Source organism: Styela clava, chromosome 9 (assembly GCF_964204865.1).
Source record: "Styela clava chromosome 9, kaStyClav1.hap1.2, whole genome shotgun sequence".
NCBI lineage: Eukaryota > Metazoa > Chordata > Ascidiacea > Stolidobranchia > Styelidae > Styela > Styela clava.
Genome location: NC_135258.1, coordinates 16748741 through 16765699, shown reverse-complemented (window position 1 = coordinate 16765699; position 16959 = coordinate 16748741). Strand labels below are relative to the sequence as shown.

The following is a 16959-nucleotide window of genomic DNA, read 5'->3' as shown; positions in this document are numbered from 1 at the left end:
AGATCTCCAGAAGTGATGCGATTCTTTCACATCTAACCACTTCATTACATTTGAATGCGATTATATCATAGTTAATAAATGAGTGGTCCTAATACTAAGCGCAATGATTTAACTGTATACGTATGGATCGTTTTGCTGAATTGTTGTGATGCTTGTTGTTGCTGTTTTGTAAAAATCACTCTCTGTGTAAATACTGGTCCAATTAATTTCAGATTTTCAGTACTTCAGAAGTTGTTATTTAGAAGGCAATTACTTTAATTTTTCAATACCAACGGGCCCGTTATGATCACCCATAATTTTCATCGCTCTCTTGTATAACTTAGGTTCCTGTAATGAAGAAAATCAGAACTGAATATGCTACAAATCCTGAATTTGATCCAGTTAAAGTAGCAAAAGCATCTTCTGCGGCAGAAGGTTTATGTAAATGGATTCTTGCCATGGAAGTGTATGATAGAGTCGCGAAGGTTTGGATTTTTTACTCTTAATTTACCATATGTGTGTAATGTTATTTTTGTGATTAGACTCATTACTCATACTTTTATCATATACAGATATCTTCTATCCATTTATCTATTTCTAAAACTATTCTATCTTCATAGAAATGACCGCGTCATCCATTCTATTGTTTACATTGCATTGATACAGATATATTTACAGTGGTTAGTTTGTTATTGTCATTTTGGCGATTTACTATCATCTAGCATGGTTCTTATTTCTGCTAAATATATCAAATTTTTCAGCAAACCTAATTTGTAATATTTGAGACAGCAAAATTTGATTTTGTATATGAAAATTTTGGTTCCATATGCAAAATTTTTGATTATAACACTATTTGGTGTTTTAATAAATCTCACATTTATTTGGCTGACTATAATCTGCTGCAAGACTTGAAAGATAAATTTACTGTTTTCTAGAATGTTTTGTATTTGAAATAACAATATATTTTCATTTATCACTGCTTTCTTTAATGGATCATCAGTGGATCAGAAGTGGAGAAGTATAATTAATTTTCCCATGTTGTAAAACGCATGTTTCATTGTTATTATTTTCCGCCAATCCTACTCACTCAAATAAAAATTATACTCAAACACTTACTCGGGAAATCGATCATACTCAAGAACTTATTTGAAACTTTATTGCATCAATAAATCGGTTAGCGGAAGCTGTTACAATTCTCTCATTCCTAGAAATACTACTCACATAAATAAAAAGTTTACTCAAACACCCACTCAGTAAACTCACTCATTCACACTCAAAAATTAACCGAAACTTCATGATATACCAGGTTGTTGTACTGAAACAGACTGGACTTGCTACAATTGTATATGATTTTTTACAAATTTTACTCACTCAGATTACAATTCACACTCAAACCCTCACTCATTCACACTCAAAACTACCTGCAATTTTATATTATACCAGGTTGTTGCACCGAAAAAAATCAAACTTGGCGAGGCTCAAGAATCGTTATCAACAACAATGAAACTACTGAATGAGAAACGAGCTGAATTGAAAGAAGTACAAGATAGATTGGCAGAACTTCAAGCTAATTTTAAAGCAGCAACAGAGAAGAAGGAACAACTTGAATACCAAGTATGTTTTTAAATAGTTTAAATGACAAAAAAACTTGACAAAAATGGCTCCTTAACTTTTCTATTACCGGTACTTCTACTAGAGGGAAGAAAATATATTTAACATTTGAACACTTGAACTTCTATTAGTGTATGATTGTACTCGAAAGTTTCAGTAGGTTTAGGTTTCTTTGCTCGAAAATTTTGTTCTCCCCACAATATGTTCCAAACGACCAGGGTTCTGTTTATTTTGGGTCACCCAGGGTATACCAGTGGTTCCCAAACTGTGGGTCGTGACCCCGGGTTGGGTCAGTTGAATGCCAGGTTGTTGAACGTTTCTGGTTGTGTGGTCGCAAGTATCTGTAGTCTTATATTTTATGAAAATTGGGGTCGCGAAAAAAAAATGTTTGAACCCCTGCTGTATACTTTACTTCTGGATGAAATTGAATACCGCAAGCTATCTGTCATGTTGCAGATGTCCTATTTGTTGAAAATAACCCAAAAAATACAATTCTTGTATAAATCTATGTACCCGTTGTTGTTTTGAACCATTCTTTTTTCTTCATGCATTTTTTGCCTTTATTACAAGAATCTGGAATCATATTTTTATAGGTCGACTTATGTGCCAAGAAATTGGATCGTGCACAAAAACTCATTGGGGGTTTAGGTGGTGAGAAATCAAGATGGACACAAGCAGCTAAAGATCTTCAAGAAATTTATGACAATCTCACTGGTAATTATTATAATAACCAAGCATGGACAACAGATAAAGTGCACTGCAAAGTGCACTTTATCAGTTGTCCATGCTTGGTTTAAAATGTTTGTTTTTATCCAACAGGTGATGTACTGATATCTTCTGGAGTGATTGCTTACCTCGGTGCGTTTACCGCTGGTTTCAGAAAGATCTGCACTCAGGATTGGACCAATGCTTGCAAGGTATATTATAACTTCCATCAGTAGTTATTATATCTTATTATCTTATTTTAAATAGGTATTACATCTATCATATTTTATATGGATTTGCCTAAAGCATATTAAGTGCCCAAAGTGCCGAAAAATTACATAAATAATTGATTCACAAAGCTACCAAATGATACGTTACTACTGAAACAGAAGAACACATTTTTACAGCAAAATCTTCAGAAAAGCGAAATTTTTTTGGATAAATATAGCAAACCATCACTATTCCTACACCCCATCACCACTTCTGTTGAAGAATAAGCTTCTTAACTTGACAAAAATGATCCAACTACGAGCACTAATGCCACTTCATCAGTTTGGTTTTCATACACCTAGTCCAACCTACCTGAGTGTGTACGCCAGTTCTGCTTCATCAGTTTGGTTTTCATACACATAATCAAACTTACCCTTTGTTGTTTGTATTTTTTCTTTTGTATATTACTTCAAGTTAGTTAATGGTACCGGTAATTTTCTGGCGAAACTGACCTATTTTAGGTAGTTTACTTTTTAACATTATTATCCGAAAATAGACTTGGTACTGTAGGTAGATAGGGAATAAATTATGTTACTTATTATCCTTGTCTGATATTTTTTACAAAAATCATGATCACCCTCTGTTAATTTACCTCATCTTTTTACAGACTCGAGATATAACATGTTCCGACTCATTTTCACTGAGTAAAACTCTCGGTGATTTGATCAAAATAAGAGCTTGGAATATTGCAGGACTACCAACTGATAGCTTCTCAATTGACAATGGCGTCATCGTTGACAATTCTCGAAGATGGTAAAAAAATGGGTTACATTATCACAGAACACATTAGTTTCTAATATCTGGATTATTATATTATTTATGATAAAATATTGCTTGTTGGCCTCAATTTGATTATTCCTGTACTACTCTCTACCTGATATGTAGCAACTTCATACTTTTTGGTTTCTAAATAACCAGTTTGTGCTTGGCATGATGCTACTTCTGTGTAACTCTATTGAATCAGTCAAGGTCTAAAATTCATAAACAATTGTGTAGTGTTAAATCAGAAATAATAGGATAAGATTTTTCATATTAATTTCATGGAAAGAAATCCTATGTCAAACCACGACCCTCATGACTGATTACCATCATTTTGGGATTGAAATTGAATAGTTATTTTCTCAAGACGCACTGACATAATGATAGAGGGGTTCAAAACGACCAGTGGGTATGTGAAACACTCAGCACTCTTCTCAAACATTAATATGCCCCATGGAATTTGACCCCATGAACTAATGCATGGTAATCAGCAGTGTGATATGTGATGACAAGCGTACATACCCAAATTTTTGAAATATTTATAGTTCTATCTGCAATGAGTAATGCACAAGTTCTTTGCTCTATTTAGGCCATTGATGATTGATCCTCAAGGACAAGCTAATAAATGGGTTCGCAACTCGGAGAAAGAAAACAAACTCACTGTGATCAAATTGACCGATGCTGACTACATGAGAGTCATGGAGAATTCAATTCAGTTTGGAACTCCTGTACTTCTAGAAAACGTAGGAGAGGAACTCGACCCATCACTGGAACCCTTGTTGTTGAAGCAAACGTTCAAGCAGGGTAAGAATCAAGAAAGAACTTGACTCATAATTGTTATTTTTATGTAACAGATCAACATTTGCAACATTTAACATTTATACTTTTTGGTTAAGATTGTTTTGATCTAACATGATAGACTAACTGTGTTCGGTTTTTCAATTATGTAATGTATGAAGTTTTTCAGGACCCTGAAAATGACCATATTTACTGGGGCAAGTAGACGTGTTCATTTTTAGGTCAGGATTTTCTTATTAACTCAAGGATCTGACAAATCATGGCCTCCAGTCTGGTAACCTGGAGGAAGCCAAAACCGAGCGGTCATATAAAACACCCACATGGCAGAAAGTATTACAATTCTGTACATAACTAACCTCCACAAGATTCAAGCACACAAACCCATGCAGTGTCATTATTGGTGTGATGCATCAACTGCTGAGTTAGTTGACATCATATCTGTTTTTGCATGCCGCAATGCAAACTTGGTACATCCAGATCAGCCTTTTATTTAACAATTATTCAATATGATTGAAGTTGCCTGCTATGATCTTTGATGTGGCATTGCTCAATTTTTTGATTCTGTATTCCAAACTATCACTATCGTCAATCTTAGAGTTTCAGTCAATCCAACAAGATTTTCAAATTTGACTACTGTTCTATACTAGGTGGTGTACTTTGCATTCGTCTTGGAGAAAATGTGATTGAATACAGCAATGAGTTTCGATTTTACATCACAACAAAATTGAGAAATCCACATTATCTACCTGAACTTGCAACAAAGGTATCTTTGCTCAATTTCATGATTACGCCAGAAGGTCTGGAAGATCAGTTGCTTGGAATTGTAGTTGCAAAGGAGAGGTTAGTAGTAGGCCTATATATTGGAAAACATAATATCTTGCTTTTTTATTATAGATAGTACTATTACAATATTTTGTCTTTGTTTAATATAGCTTGGATGTTACAAGCGTATTCAAGTTCTAGTTTGTATACCAGATTCAACGAATTAGATTCACCAATATTAATTTTTTTTTAAATGAGAATTTCATAAAAAATTAAATCTTAAAATCAATATTGATGATTCAAAAGTCTTGCGTCATGCTTACTCAATTATAAGGGATTTTAGAATCTTGCTGCACAATAACAATGATATCAGGAATCTTCTTGAAATTAATAACATCTTCTATTTTAACTTAGCCATTGCTGACTCCACATTCTTCTTACCATGCTAGGAATAAATGTGTACCTAATGTTTTATTTTAACTGATTTTGATAATAAAACATTTAAGACCTGAACTGGAAGAGGAAAGGAATGTTTTGATCTTGCAAAGTGCTTCCAATAAGAAACAATTAAAAGAAATTGAAGACAAGATTTTGTACACATTATCTGCATCGGAAGGAAATATTCTGGAAGATGAAAGTGCCATCAAAATATTGGATTCGTCAAAAGTTCTATCAGATGAAATTCAAAAGAAACAAAAGGTTGATATTTCTGCTGGATTTTGACTTCTCATATCTAAGTGTTTCTTATCAATTCTACTGGGAATCTGGTTAATCTCTCTATATTTATTAGCTTGCAGTTGGCTTTGCACTAGCTTCAAAAATCCATGTCATATCCATATAAAATCTGCAGTTAGCCAGGTTACAAGGTAAAACTAGATTTCTTTTATATTGTAACTTTTTGCTTTAATTTATGTAGATTCACAAATATGCTATAAATGTTTCATTGTTGTCAAGTTTTGAACATCAGCTCAGCGCTTGGTATATTGTGCTAAGCGTTAGAAACTTGCCTGCCATTGCACCTCTGATAATAATGCGGAACTTATACTTAATTAATAATTATTAATAATTAATTATAATAATTGAGGAACCATACATAAACTATACTAGGATCCGGTTTATTGGCCTTCGTGTCCCTATATCTTAACATCTCTCCCGCATAATTCAATTCAGTAAAAACTTTTCAAATAATAATATTTGATTCACAGATTGCTGATATAACAGAACAAAAGATTGCAGAATCAAGAGAAGGATATCGTCCTATTGCTAAACATTCATCCATTCTGTTCTTCAGTATCACTGATCTTCCAAACATCGATCCAATGTATCAATATTCTCTCACTTGGTTCGTCAACTTGTATCTCAACTCTATCCATGAAAGGTAAGTTAACTGACTGGCATACTGTGGTCAATAAGGAGCTATAAAAATCTCTAAAAAAGCTTTACATTTTTTATGACACATTTGTACATCTTCAGTCCAAGCAGGGCTGTGCATGAGGAGCTGATTCTAAGGTATTATTTTTGGTTGGATCAGGTGTTTTTTGGTTCAGCATTGCCAACCCATTCATTACACCTTGAGTAAGCACCAATGGGTTTTAATGTGAGATTTTTGAGTTGCATTGCCCACCTAATTAGGTTCATCTCTCTTACAACAATGTATCTCCATCGAACAAATGAATTGACAAAATATATATTTTTTATTTCAGTAACAAGTCGAAGATCTTGGATAAACGTTTGAGATATTTATCAGATCATTTCACCTACAATTTATATTGCAATGTTTGTCGATCGTTATTTGAGAAAGATAAACTGCTGTTCTCACTCATTCTGTGTGCCAATATCACCATGTAAGTACAGGCTTTAGTTTTTCCATCTCATTGCATTTCGTAACACTTAAATATATATATATGTATTTCTAATTGTATTGATTATTACTGAGTCAATGCATACATCAAAAAGTGTTCACTAACGCATAAATCCACTGCCATAATTTTATATAGTTTCGGTGAGTATTGGAAATTCAATTGTCACCTATAATTAGATCAGTCTCTTTTACTTATAAGTGGGTATGCATTACCTTGCTTTGAATATTATTTTTTATAAAATGTACCATCTGTTTATTCTCAGGGCCAAAGGAGAACTTGGTAAAGAAGAATTCATGTTCTTTTTGACTGGTGGTGTTGGATTAGAAAACAAACTTGCTAATCCTGACTCTTCATGGCTGAGCGATAAATCATGGGATGAATTGTGCAGAATGAAGGACTTTCCTCCTTTCAAAGGATTTATGTAAGATTTATTAACTTTGGTTTATCATTTTGGCTTGACGAGAGAGTTTAAAACATGGAAGCAATGCTCAAAGATCTAGTACATCAGTTGTATGCTGGATTAAATGAAAACCGTTTTCTGATGATTCAAATGGTTCAACTTTAAATTACAAATCAAGTCCACTTAACTTTAATTTTTTTTTTTACAGTGACAGCTTCCATGATAATATTCTGCAATGGAGAAAGGTTTATGATTTGAAAGATCCACAGAATGCACATCTACCAGCTCCATGGGATAAAAGATTAAATGACTTCCAACGTATTACTGCTATCAGGTGTTTGAGACCGGACAAGGTAAAGTTTTCTTCATGAAATTTTGGATGTTCCTTGTGAGTTAGAAACTATCACGATTATTTTAATTCATGTATTTACGGTAATTCAATTAATAATTTCCTTTTATTTTTTTGGCAAATGTTGAATAGATGTTCTCAAAAAGTGAATTAGAAAAAAAGTTTGAGAATTTAGAAATGCGCATTTTTTGGGATTTACATAATCAAAAAGAGTATTTTGTCATTAGTTTGAATTGGTGTGCTACGATATCATAATTTTCATCAAGTTTCATGAAATTTGAACCCAAATTTGAACTATTTGAAAAATGTTACTATATTTCGAATTTCATAAACGAAACGAAGGCTTTATAAGAGAAATATTAATTCATTATTCACTTTATAAAATTTGGCATATATTTCAATTTTGTTGCATAAGGAGTATTAATTATAATATTAAATTAATATAAAAAATTACATTTGTAATGCCTAATGGAAAATTTTAGTTCTTTTAACAACGACTGATACATTACATGAGTGTCTGATTGTTCAGAGCGTTGTTTTGAGTAGATAAAGATACGATTGTATGATTATTATCTTATTTTTCAGGTCGTGCCCATGGTGCGTCAATACGTTCAAGAAAAATTGGGTCATAAATTTGTGGAACCGCCACCCTTTGATTTGGCTAAAAGTTTTGCCGATTCAAATGCAACAATGCCTCTTATTTTTGTGTTGTCACCTGGAGCTGATCCTATGGCAGGTTAGTGTATAAACAACACACATAAACACACATAAACAACAACAGTTCTGAATTATTTTTTTGTATGTTCTATACGATGAATGAATGTGACTTTAGCATGTCAGCATTGTAGATATTAGTATATAAAGTTAAATTTCTAGTTTTCTGTATAGTATATTTTCATCAATAAGACTATGCCTTCAAAAAAAACTAATGAACTATTTCCATACCCTTCATGCATATACTGGTAACTGGACGAGAGGTGGTGGTTCGCCATATGATTACGTATTGTATTGACCGTATTGTTGACTTTCCCCTCCCCTGAGATGAATATAAAAATCCTATTCTAAGCTGTTGATCAATTTTGTTTCCTGGAAACATTACAGCATGTAAAAGTAATAAAAACTGCTCATCTCAATTTTTAAATAGTATTTCAATCTACTTTATCGGATGTTATTTCAGTGTGTAAGCACCTTCAGTCACATCCCTTGCTTGAAACTCAATAGCGCTCTCAGTTCCTTATCTATTCCACACTGTAGAGCATCGGACATATATCCATGCATCTGAATAGAATAACTTGTTAATTATCTCTTTATTGAACATGGACTGATAATAGGATGAGAAACCGTAGTTCACCATAGGATTAAGCCTTATTATTGACCTTCCTCTTCCTGGGATAAATATGTAAATCCTATCATAATCCTATATTTGTGTATAACATCTGATTAATATTGATTCAAATTATGTTAAATTGAATCAAACTGGATTATGTTTTTTCACTTTAGCTCTCTTGAAGTTTGCGGCAGACAAAGGATATGATGGTGACAAGTTCAATGCCATTTCATTGGGCCAAGGTCAGGGTCCCATTGCTGCCAGTATGATAACGGCTGCCATCCAGGATGGTACTTGGGTGGCATTACAAAATTGCCACTTGGCCGTGTCATGGATGCCTGCCATGGAGAAAATTTGTGAAGAATTTAATGCAGAAAACATTAATCCAAATTTCAGATTGTGGTTGACATCTTATCCATCTGATAAAGTTAGTCCAGATTTTTGTTACCACTCATAACTAATGTTTGTTTGTATCTTGGTTTTCATTTTTACACACTTTGAACTTGAGATTCTCAACTTGTGTTGCTATCATGGTTAAGACCAATGCTCTAACAATGTGCAACCTTTTATACAGGAAGGCCAGATACAAATTAGGGCATTGTAACGTCATGGGTATAGATAATAAATTGACTCAGATATAGGCTTTGCAACGCAAGGGGATTGGAATTACTCGCACATGCCAGATTCAACTAAATCACAAACTCGTTTCTAGAATTGGCACTTCTCGTGGGTCGCACAATTTTTCCTTGTGGGCCACAGGTTGCACACCCCTGCACTAGGCCATATTCACTAAATATTTTTAAATGGCATCTCCTGCTTAGGGAGAGACGTGGATTGAGTTAATAATACAGTTTCATATATCATGCAAAACAAAAGTTAATAATTTAATTGCTTAAGAGATGGAGCATACACTGTATTTTGTTTCCATTTGTGTGCTTATACCCCTGATTCGGGCAATGAAGGTGACATTTTTCAATATTCTTTTTATATTTTATTTCAGTTTCCTGTCACCGTTCTACAAAATGGTGTAAAAATGACAAATGAACCTCCCACTGGACTTCGGCAAAATATTCTACAATCTTATCTTACTGATCCTATTTCTGATCCTGAGTTTTTCGCGGGATGTCCAGAGAAAGAATCGGTATGTATTATCAATTATAATTCATCAATTCTGTATCTGATTTAACTAGAACTGTATACACAGTGTACAGGAGAGTAGAATTTTCAAATTTGTCCCAAAGGGAAGAAAAGCAAATTACACAGCTTAATCATATTGCGAAACAATGCTTTACAGAATTCAAACCTATGAACCCACAAAGAGTAATCAGTGTTGTGATAACAAAAGGATTTTTAATCATAGCGTGTCTGAGAAAACATACCTACAAGTTGGCCTCAAAAAACAGAACCCATTTTGAAGCATTCTGGATTACTGAAACTTCTGAGTACAATCACACACAAACAAAAGTTAATTTATTCAAGTTCAAAAATTTCCTTATTTTTTGCAGAAGTACCGGTAATTAAGAAATTCATTGTTTCTGATTTTTTTTTGGGATCACCCTGTGATACAGATACATTGTTGTTTAACTATTTAAATGTACCATAAGTGTATGTATAGTTGTGTATAAAATACATATTCTTTTTTTATATGTTCATTTCAGGTATTTGAAAAACTTCTATTTGGTCTATGTTTCTTCCACGCCTTAGTGCAAGAAAGAAGAAAATTTGGACCACTTGGATGGAATATACCTTACGGATTCAATGAATCTGATCTGAGGATCAGTGTCAGACAATTACAGGTAGAAAAGAGATTGAATTTGGTTGCGTCATTTATGAATATTAAGAGTATACCTTAAATATTCTTTTTGCTTATTTTGTATACATGTGTATTTAGTGAAAAGTAAATAAAAATAAATTGATTCAATTGTTATGAAATAAAATGATCTTCGTATTTAGTTTTGTGATCTTTGTTTTTTTTTAGACAAGATAGATATAAATTTGTGCAAAAAGCTCTTTTCGGTAATTGCTGTAGTAGTATTGATTTTTTTTAAATTTTCTCATATAATCGTTGCTTGAACCAGTCTATAAGCAATTATATTGCCTACAGAGGAGTTAGTTGCATGTTAGATGCAGTAAGTATTCCTTGTTAAAAAGTGTGAAATATTGGAATTTGTGGGCAATAACAATTTTTTATTACACAACCTAAATTCCTGTTTTTCTGTTGAATTCTGTTGAATTATTTGCTACTCTTCATGTAAATTGTATTCTATAATAGCAATAGCAAACAATCTATAGATAAATAAAAGGGTATGTTAAATTACTGGTTTCTATTAAAACTCGTGTTCTAACTTCTTTCTTTCTATTTTTCAGATTTTCATCAATGAATATGAAGAAACCCCTCTCAGTGCCGTCTCCTATTTAACTGGAGAATGTAACTATGGAGGTCGTGTTACTGATGATTGGGACAGAAGATTACTAAGAACAAATCTTGTTGATTTTTATAATATTAATGTTGTAACTGAACATAAATACAAGTTATCGCCAAGCGGAAATTATTACGTTCCGCCGAAAATGGAATACCAGGGCTATATCGACTTCATCAAGGTAAATATTAAATTGTCATGAATGAGCAGGTGGTCTAACTCGCCTTGTTTAAACTTTTTTATATATACAACGCTTACTTACACCTTTTGCTTCAAACAAGACCCTATACGAGCAGACACCGATATTTCACAATATGTATGTAGTTACTTTTTATATGGAAAAACCGAATCTTTCCGCTTCAGCATTGCCTACCCAATTTATTACACCCGGGACATGGGATTTGAACCCTCAACATTAGTTATATCTTGAGTCATGCTTAGTTCTGATAAGAAACCACTTATGGAAAGCAAGACACTAAACTTCAAAGGCTATCTGTGTGGATGTGGATTTTGTCAGATCAAAAAGGTCTTAAAAACTTTTTTGGTAAAATGAGGAAAACACATATTTTTGATTTTTGAACTCCTCAAACTTTTTATTGAAATGCTCTGGTGAATAGTGTTTATACTTCAGAAAACCAACATACAAAACATCTACTGTATTTCTTTATAATTTTTTTCAAATAAAATTTTTCGAAATTTCAAAAATTGCCATTTTGCCTTGAAACCTTCAATATATAAAATATATCTCAAATTTTGAACGATATGCTTCCGCACTTTTTAGATTATTATGTGTTTCAATAATTAACAAAATTATTTCTATTTTTTGCTTTAAATTTTACAAATATGTTTCTTCACTTGATATTTTCACAATACCCAGCGATTATTATTCAAGTTCACGGAAAAGGGGAAAAATTTGCTTAAGTGATGATATTCAAATGCAAGTGTGACCATTTTATAACTTTTGATCTTTCCTATTTTGTTCAGGCATTCCCGACCACCCAACTACCTGAAGTGTTTGGGATGCACGAGAACGTCGACATATCCCGGGAACTCCAGGAGACTCGTCAGCTATTTGACTCAGTCCTGCTGGCTATGGGCTCGTCTGCAGGAGGAGGAGGAGGAAAAACAGATAACGCACTTAACGAAATTGCCACAGATATTCTAGATAAACTCCCACCCAACTTTGATCTTGAAAAAGCTTCCGAGAAATATCCAGTACTATATGAAGAAAGCATGAATACAGTGTTGGTGCAAGAGATGGAGAGATTTAACAAGTAAGTTGAAGGAAATCTAGAAGATTTATCCGAATCATATGCATGCTTGAGTATAGTTAGAAATGTCGGTACTCGCATAGTGTGTATACCAGGTTAGGGTTAGGCCATAATTTTATTTCGTTTTTCCTTATTTTAGTTCTATTACGAGTTCGAGGACTGCCTGTGTTAGTCAAATGAATATATCCCGTGCCCATAGGTTTCAGTCCCTTTACACAACTTGATGTAAAGTAGGGGAACAAAATTAGTTATGTCCATATTGGTACACACACACCTGGAGTGCCGAAATTTCTTTCTTTTTTCCAAGTATGGTAAATATATTGCGCATAGCTTGGTGTGGGTTGATTTTAAAAGTTTAATTCATCTACTCATTTCGAATTCAAAGACAATGTGCATCTAAATTCCGAGTAGATTTATATTTGCAATCTAATTGGTGGATGACACATGAGTATGCATAAATCTATTTCCTCCATGTGCATGTTAATATATGTCGTGCCGCCTAGCTAGTTATGACAAAAGCTTTGAGTATGAGGGAAAAACCAAATCTGAACAAAAAGTGGATTTTGAATATTCAAACTAGCTGTTCATTATTTAAAATATTCTTATATCATATGAAATTATGCATTTGTCACATTTATAGTTTTTAGAGCAACAATTTTAACGTGATCGATGGCATAGTGGTTTAAGCATTAGGTTAAATTGTCTTGGCAATGCAAATAACACATCTCTGGTTCAAATCCAATGCCACCCTTCTCCCGCCCCACTTTACCCAGGGTGTAATAAATTGCGTAGGCAATGCTGATCCTGTCGTATTGAAAATATAACCATTTTGTTTTCCATTTGCTTTTTAGTCTCCTTCAGACCATTCGAATAACTCTTGTCAATCTACGTAAAGCAATCAAAGGGCTTGTAGTGATGAATGCAGAACTAGAAGGTGTCGCTAGTAGCTTACTGATCGGTAAAGTACCAGAACTTTGGGCAAAACGATCTTATCCAAGTTTGAAACCACTTGGAAGCTACATCAATGATTTCTTGGCAAGACTCAAGTTCTTACAGGTTTGTTAAAGTTTCTGTTCGAAACAAAGATAATTTGTATTTTATTTATTATTTTGTTGTCTTCTTAATATTGCAATCGGAATTATTATTAACTATGAATCAAGATGAATGGTGAGATTCAAAATTTCATAAACAGGTTCTCTTTTGTATCAAAATCGCTAACAACAGGTTCCCTCATTTTAGAAAATGTATGTCACTAAGTAAGCTGCATTACCATGACACCTGCTTTATGTAATTTTGAAACATACCTTTCCAAACACCAAATAAAGAGTTACGGTAGTTGTCAGCTGCATTGCACGAACCTATTTGCTGTGGTCACTTAGAAGTCGATTCATAGCCTATTTATAATTTAAATCTATAACTTTTCTATGTACAAGCAATTAGTCAATTTGTTATGTATAGTGAGTAACAGGGCTGCTCTCAACATCTTGACTTCTATTTTAAAAGTCATGAAACAAAATTTAATTCCTATTTACAGGATTGGTTTGATGAGGGTAAACCAGATGTCTTCTGGATTTCTGGCTTTTATTTCACTCAAGCTTTCTTGACTGGCGCTCGACAGAACTTTGCTCGTAAATATACAATCCCGATTGATAAACTTGCTTTCTCGTATCAAGTTTTACCAAAGGATGAAACTTCGGATGGTGCTCCTACGGATGGCGTTTATGTGATCGGAGTTTTCCTTGATGGTGCAAGATGGGACAGAACAACGTAAGTAATGCTAGTATTTACTAGGATGTTACAACATAAAAATACTCATTTCAGCCAGGTACTGGTTTATGACAAAATATTCAGCCAGAACTGAGTCACTTACTGCATTCTGAATAAATTCTGTATTTCAGGTTTTAATTTAACCATTACTTCAAATGGTTGTCAAATCATAACGTGTCTTTTATGTTGTTGAAAAACTTGAGTGAGGCTGCTGCAGTTTTGACTTTTGATTTAAACCAGTTTTGCATCTTATTTACAAACTATTTCCAATATTTCAGTGGTCTACTATCAGAGCAACATCCGAAAATTCTGTTCGATCCAATGCCAATTATCTGGTTCAAACCAGACAAAGTTGAAAACATTAAGGAACAGCACGATTACGAGTGTCCAGTTTATAAAACGAGCGAGAGAAAGGGAACACTGTCCACTACCGGTCACTCGACCAACTATGTCATCGCCATCAAGCTTCCGACAAAGAAACCACAAAGTCACTGGATAAAACGTGGAGCGGCCATTTTGTGCCAACTAGATGATTAGGTTTTTTCCTCAAATGCGTTACACTTTTTTCCTCCCCCTCACAAGTATGTTTGTGTGTGCATGTGTCATCTTTTTTCAGATATTTTTTTTTTAGATAAGTTCGATTTTTTAGGTTTTTTGGAGTGTATTTATAAATTAGGTTTTGATAAATTTTAAGTGCTAGGTTTATAGTAGTTGAGTTTTCATTTTTTTTATATTGTTGTAAAAATTTAATATACAGCGCAAAATAATCAAGACCACCTATATTAGAAAAATGCTTATTAGTTTATTTATTGTTTGAAAATAATTTAAAATATAGATTTTTGTAACGGTCTCTGACGTTTCGGAAATTTGTTATACGGGCAATGTTAATTTTGTTATATTATAAGTAAATGCTTAAAATCCTACTCCTAAGCATTTTTTCTAATATAGAATGGTTTATTATTTTCAATTAGTTTAATATAAACTGCATTATATGAATATATTACAGATACTTTTAATGAGTTAAGTTTATTATCATAGCGCATGCGTGTGTGTAGGCTTTGTCAGTTATTTTCTATCAAATTTTATCTGTCCAAGCATGATTTATAGATAAACTAGTTAATGATAACTATAATATATAAATTATGCTAGGCAAGGTATAATCTGGGAAGAAAATTCTTGACAAAGCATGAGTGATTGTAGTGTATTAACCTCCTGTATATTTTTTCGCGAATAAACGCGCGACGTTAGCCCCGTTAGCAGAATTTAAGTAAAGTAGCTGCGTGCTCCCTCTTCCCCCACCAATTCACCCTTTACCATACCCTTGTTGACTAAATTTTGCCATCAAAATACATTTTGCATAGCAATGTATTATTGAGAGACGACTTTAGACAACTGATTTTGTAGCGTACTAATAATATTTTAAACTCTTCATATAAGTTTAAGCAGAACACTGTTCCATTTTTTTATGTAGGTTTCATTACTTTTACTTAGGATAAATTTTTGTAACACTGTAATTTGTTATAATTAGTTATAGTTTGAAAAAAATAAAGTTTTGTTTGATAATATTGACTTGGCCTTTGTCTGCAAAATGGGCTTAATGAGTGGTGCCTGCTAAGGTTTACTAGAGTTGAACCAGTAATTCGAATGTTAGAGCCCATGCAAGGCTACAGTGCGGAATGCAGTCTATAATGTAACGTGATGTCCTGTATAATGGGACTCGAATGAGCAACTGATTTCACATTCCATGACTGAAGGTCTCACACATGTGTTTACTTGAATTCAGCTCCTAGCCACAGCTTTAGAGCCAACGATCATCGACCACCCTAAAAGAACTGCATATGTCTTCACAAAAACCATCCATTGAGAGATTGACAAAACTCATTTGGATGTGGAAGTACATTCCTAGAAGCAGGCCAATCTCAAAAGGCCCTGTGATAACCCCAATCCATCATAAGATCCCGGAAAAGTGGATTAGATAATGCTTTCTTCCTAAACCAGTCTAACAGGCAATTCGGCCAACAGACAGATACATAATAAATAGACAACAACACACTCTGTTGGAAATAGCAATCTAGGATTTGAGGAAGGTATTTGACTCCACTCGAGTATGAGAACACCATCATGTATGGTAAAGTCTCTAATGAGCTACATTGAAGCATCAACAAACAGTGTGAAACAGAGAACTATCTCCATTGTTACTTATTGCGGCACTAGATTGGGCCTTCTTCGACTTGGACCAATAATAGAGGGTTTGTTGTTTTACGACTTGCCCATGGCACCATTATCATGATGAAAACTGGAGCATTTTTAAGGGGAAAATCGAGCCTTTGTCCCAATACTACAATTTATAGCAGCCTCTCAACGAAGTTCATGGTAAAAGAAAAAAGTGGGTTATAACAAGAACCAAACAACTATGGAGCGTTCCCAGCATGGGACCGCCCCATTAAGCCCCGAAAAAAAGACGAAGACGACTGTCAAGTATATAATAATATAGTTCATGAGTACTTGAACATTCTAGTAACCTTTTGCTTCATGTATATATGATGACGCATTTGAATAATGATGAAAAGCAAACAAGTTAGTTTGAAAATTCATAAACTGATTGACCAGTGGGTGGAATAAAAAAGGCAGATCCCTACCTAGCTTGCATGTCAGTAAGACTTGTGTGCATTTATAGGG

General features: G+C 33.7%; 1 protein-coding gene across 1 annotated transcript in view; it reads left to right on the top strand.

Moving 5' to 3' along the window:
• The window catches only part of LOC120339242 (dynein axonemal heavy chain 12-like), a 50727-nt gene extending 34884 nt beyond the window's left edge, over nt 1-15843 (top strand). Inside the window, exons 52-72 of the mRNA XM_078115958.1 lie at nt 324-464; nt 1423-1593; nt 2184-2304; nt 2410-2507; nt 3173-3318; nt 3914-4128; nt 4770-4962; nt 5391-5583; nt 6090-6262; nt 6588-6728; nt 7009-7167; nt 7355-7499; nt 8081-8231; nt 8996-9249; nt 9823-9963; nt 10481-10618; nt 11190-11423; nt 12227-12516; nt 13365-13569; nt 14048-14280; nt 14559-15843. Of these exons, the coding sequence (XP_077972084.1) occupies nt 324-464; nt 1423-1593; nt 2184-2304; nt 2410-2507; nt 3173-3318; nt 3914-4128; nt 4770-4962; nt 5391-5583; nt 6090-6262; nt 6588-6728; nt 7009-7167; nt 7355-7499; nt 8081-8231; nt 8996-9249; nt 9823-9963; nt 10481-10618; nt 11190-11423; nt 12227-12516; nt 13365-13569; nt 14048-14280; nt 14559-14817 (3801 nt within the window). The 3' untranslated portion in view covers nt 14818-15843. The remainder of the gene's footprint in view (nt 1-323; nt 465-1422; nt 1594-2183; nt 2305-2409; nt 2508-3172; nt 3319-3913; nt 4129-4769; nt 4963-5390; nt 5584-6089; nt 6263-6587; nt 6729-7008; nt 7168-7354; nt 7500-8080; nt 8232-8995; nt 9250-9822; nt 9964-10480; nt 10619-11189; nt 11424-12226; nt 12517-13364; nt 13570-14047; nt 14281-14558) is intronic.
• The last annotated feature ends 1116 nt before the right edge of the window (nt 15844-16959 follow it).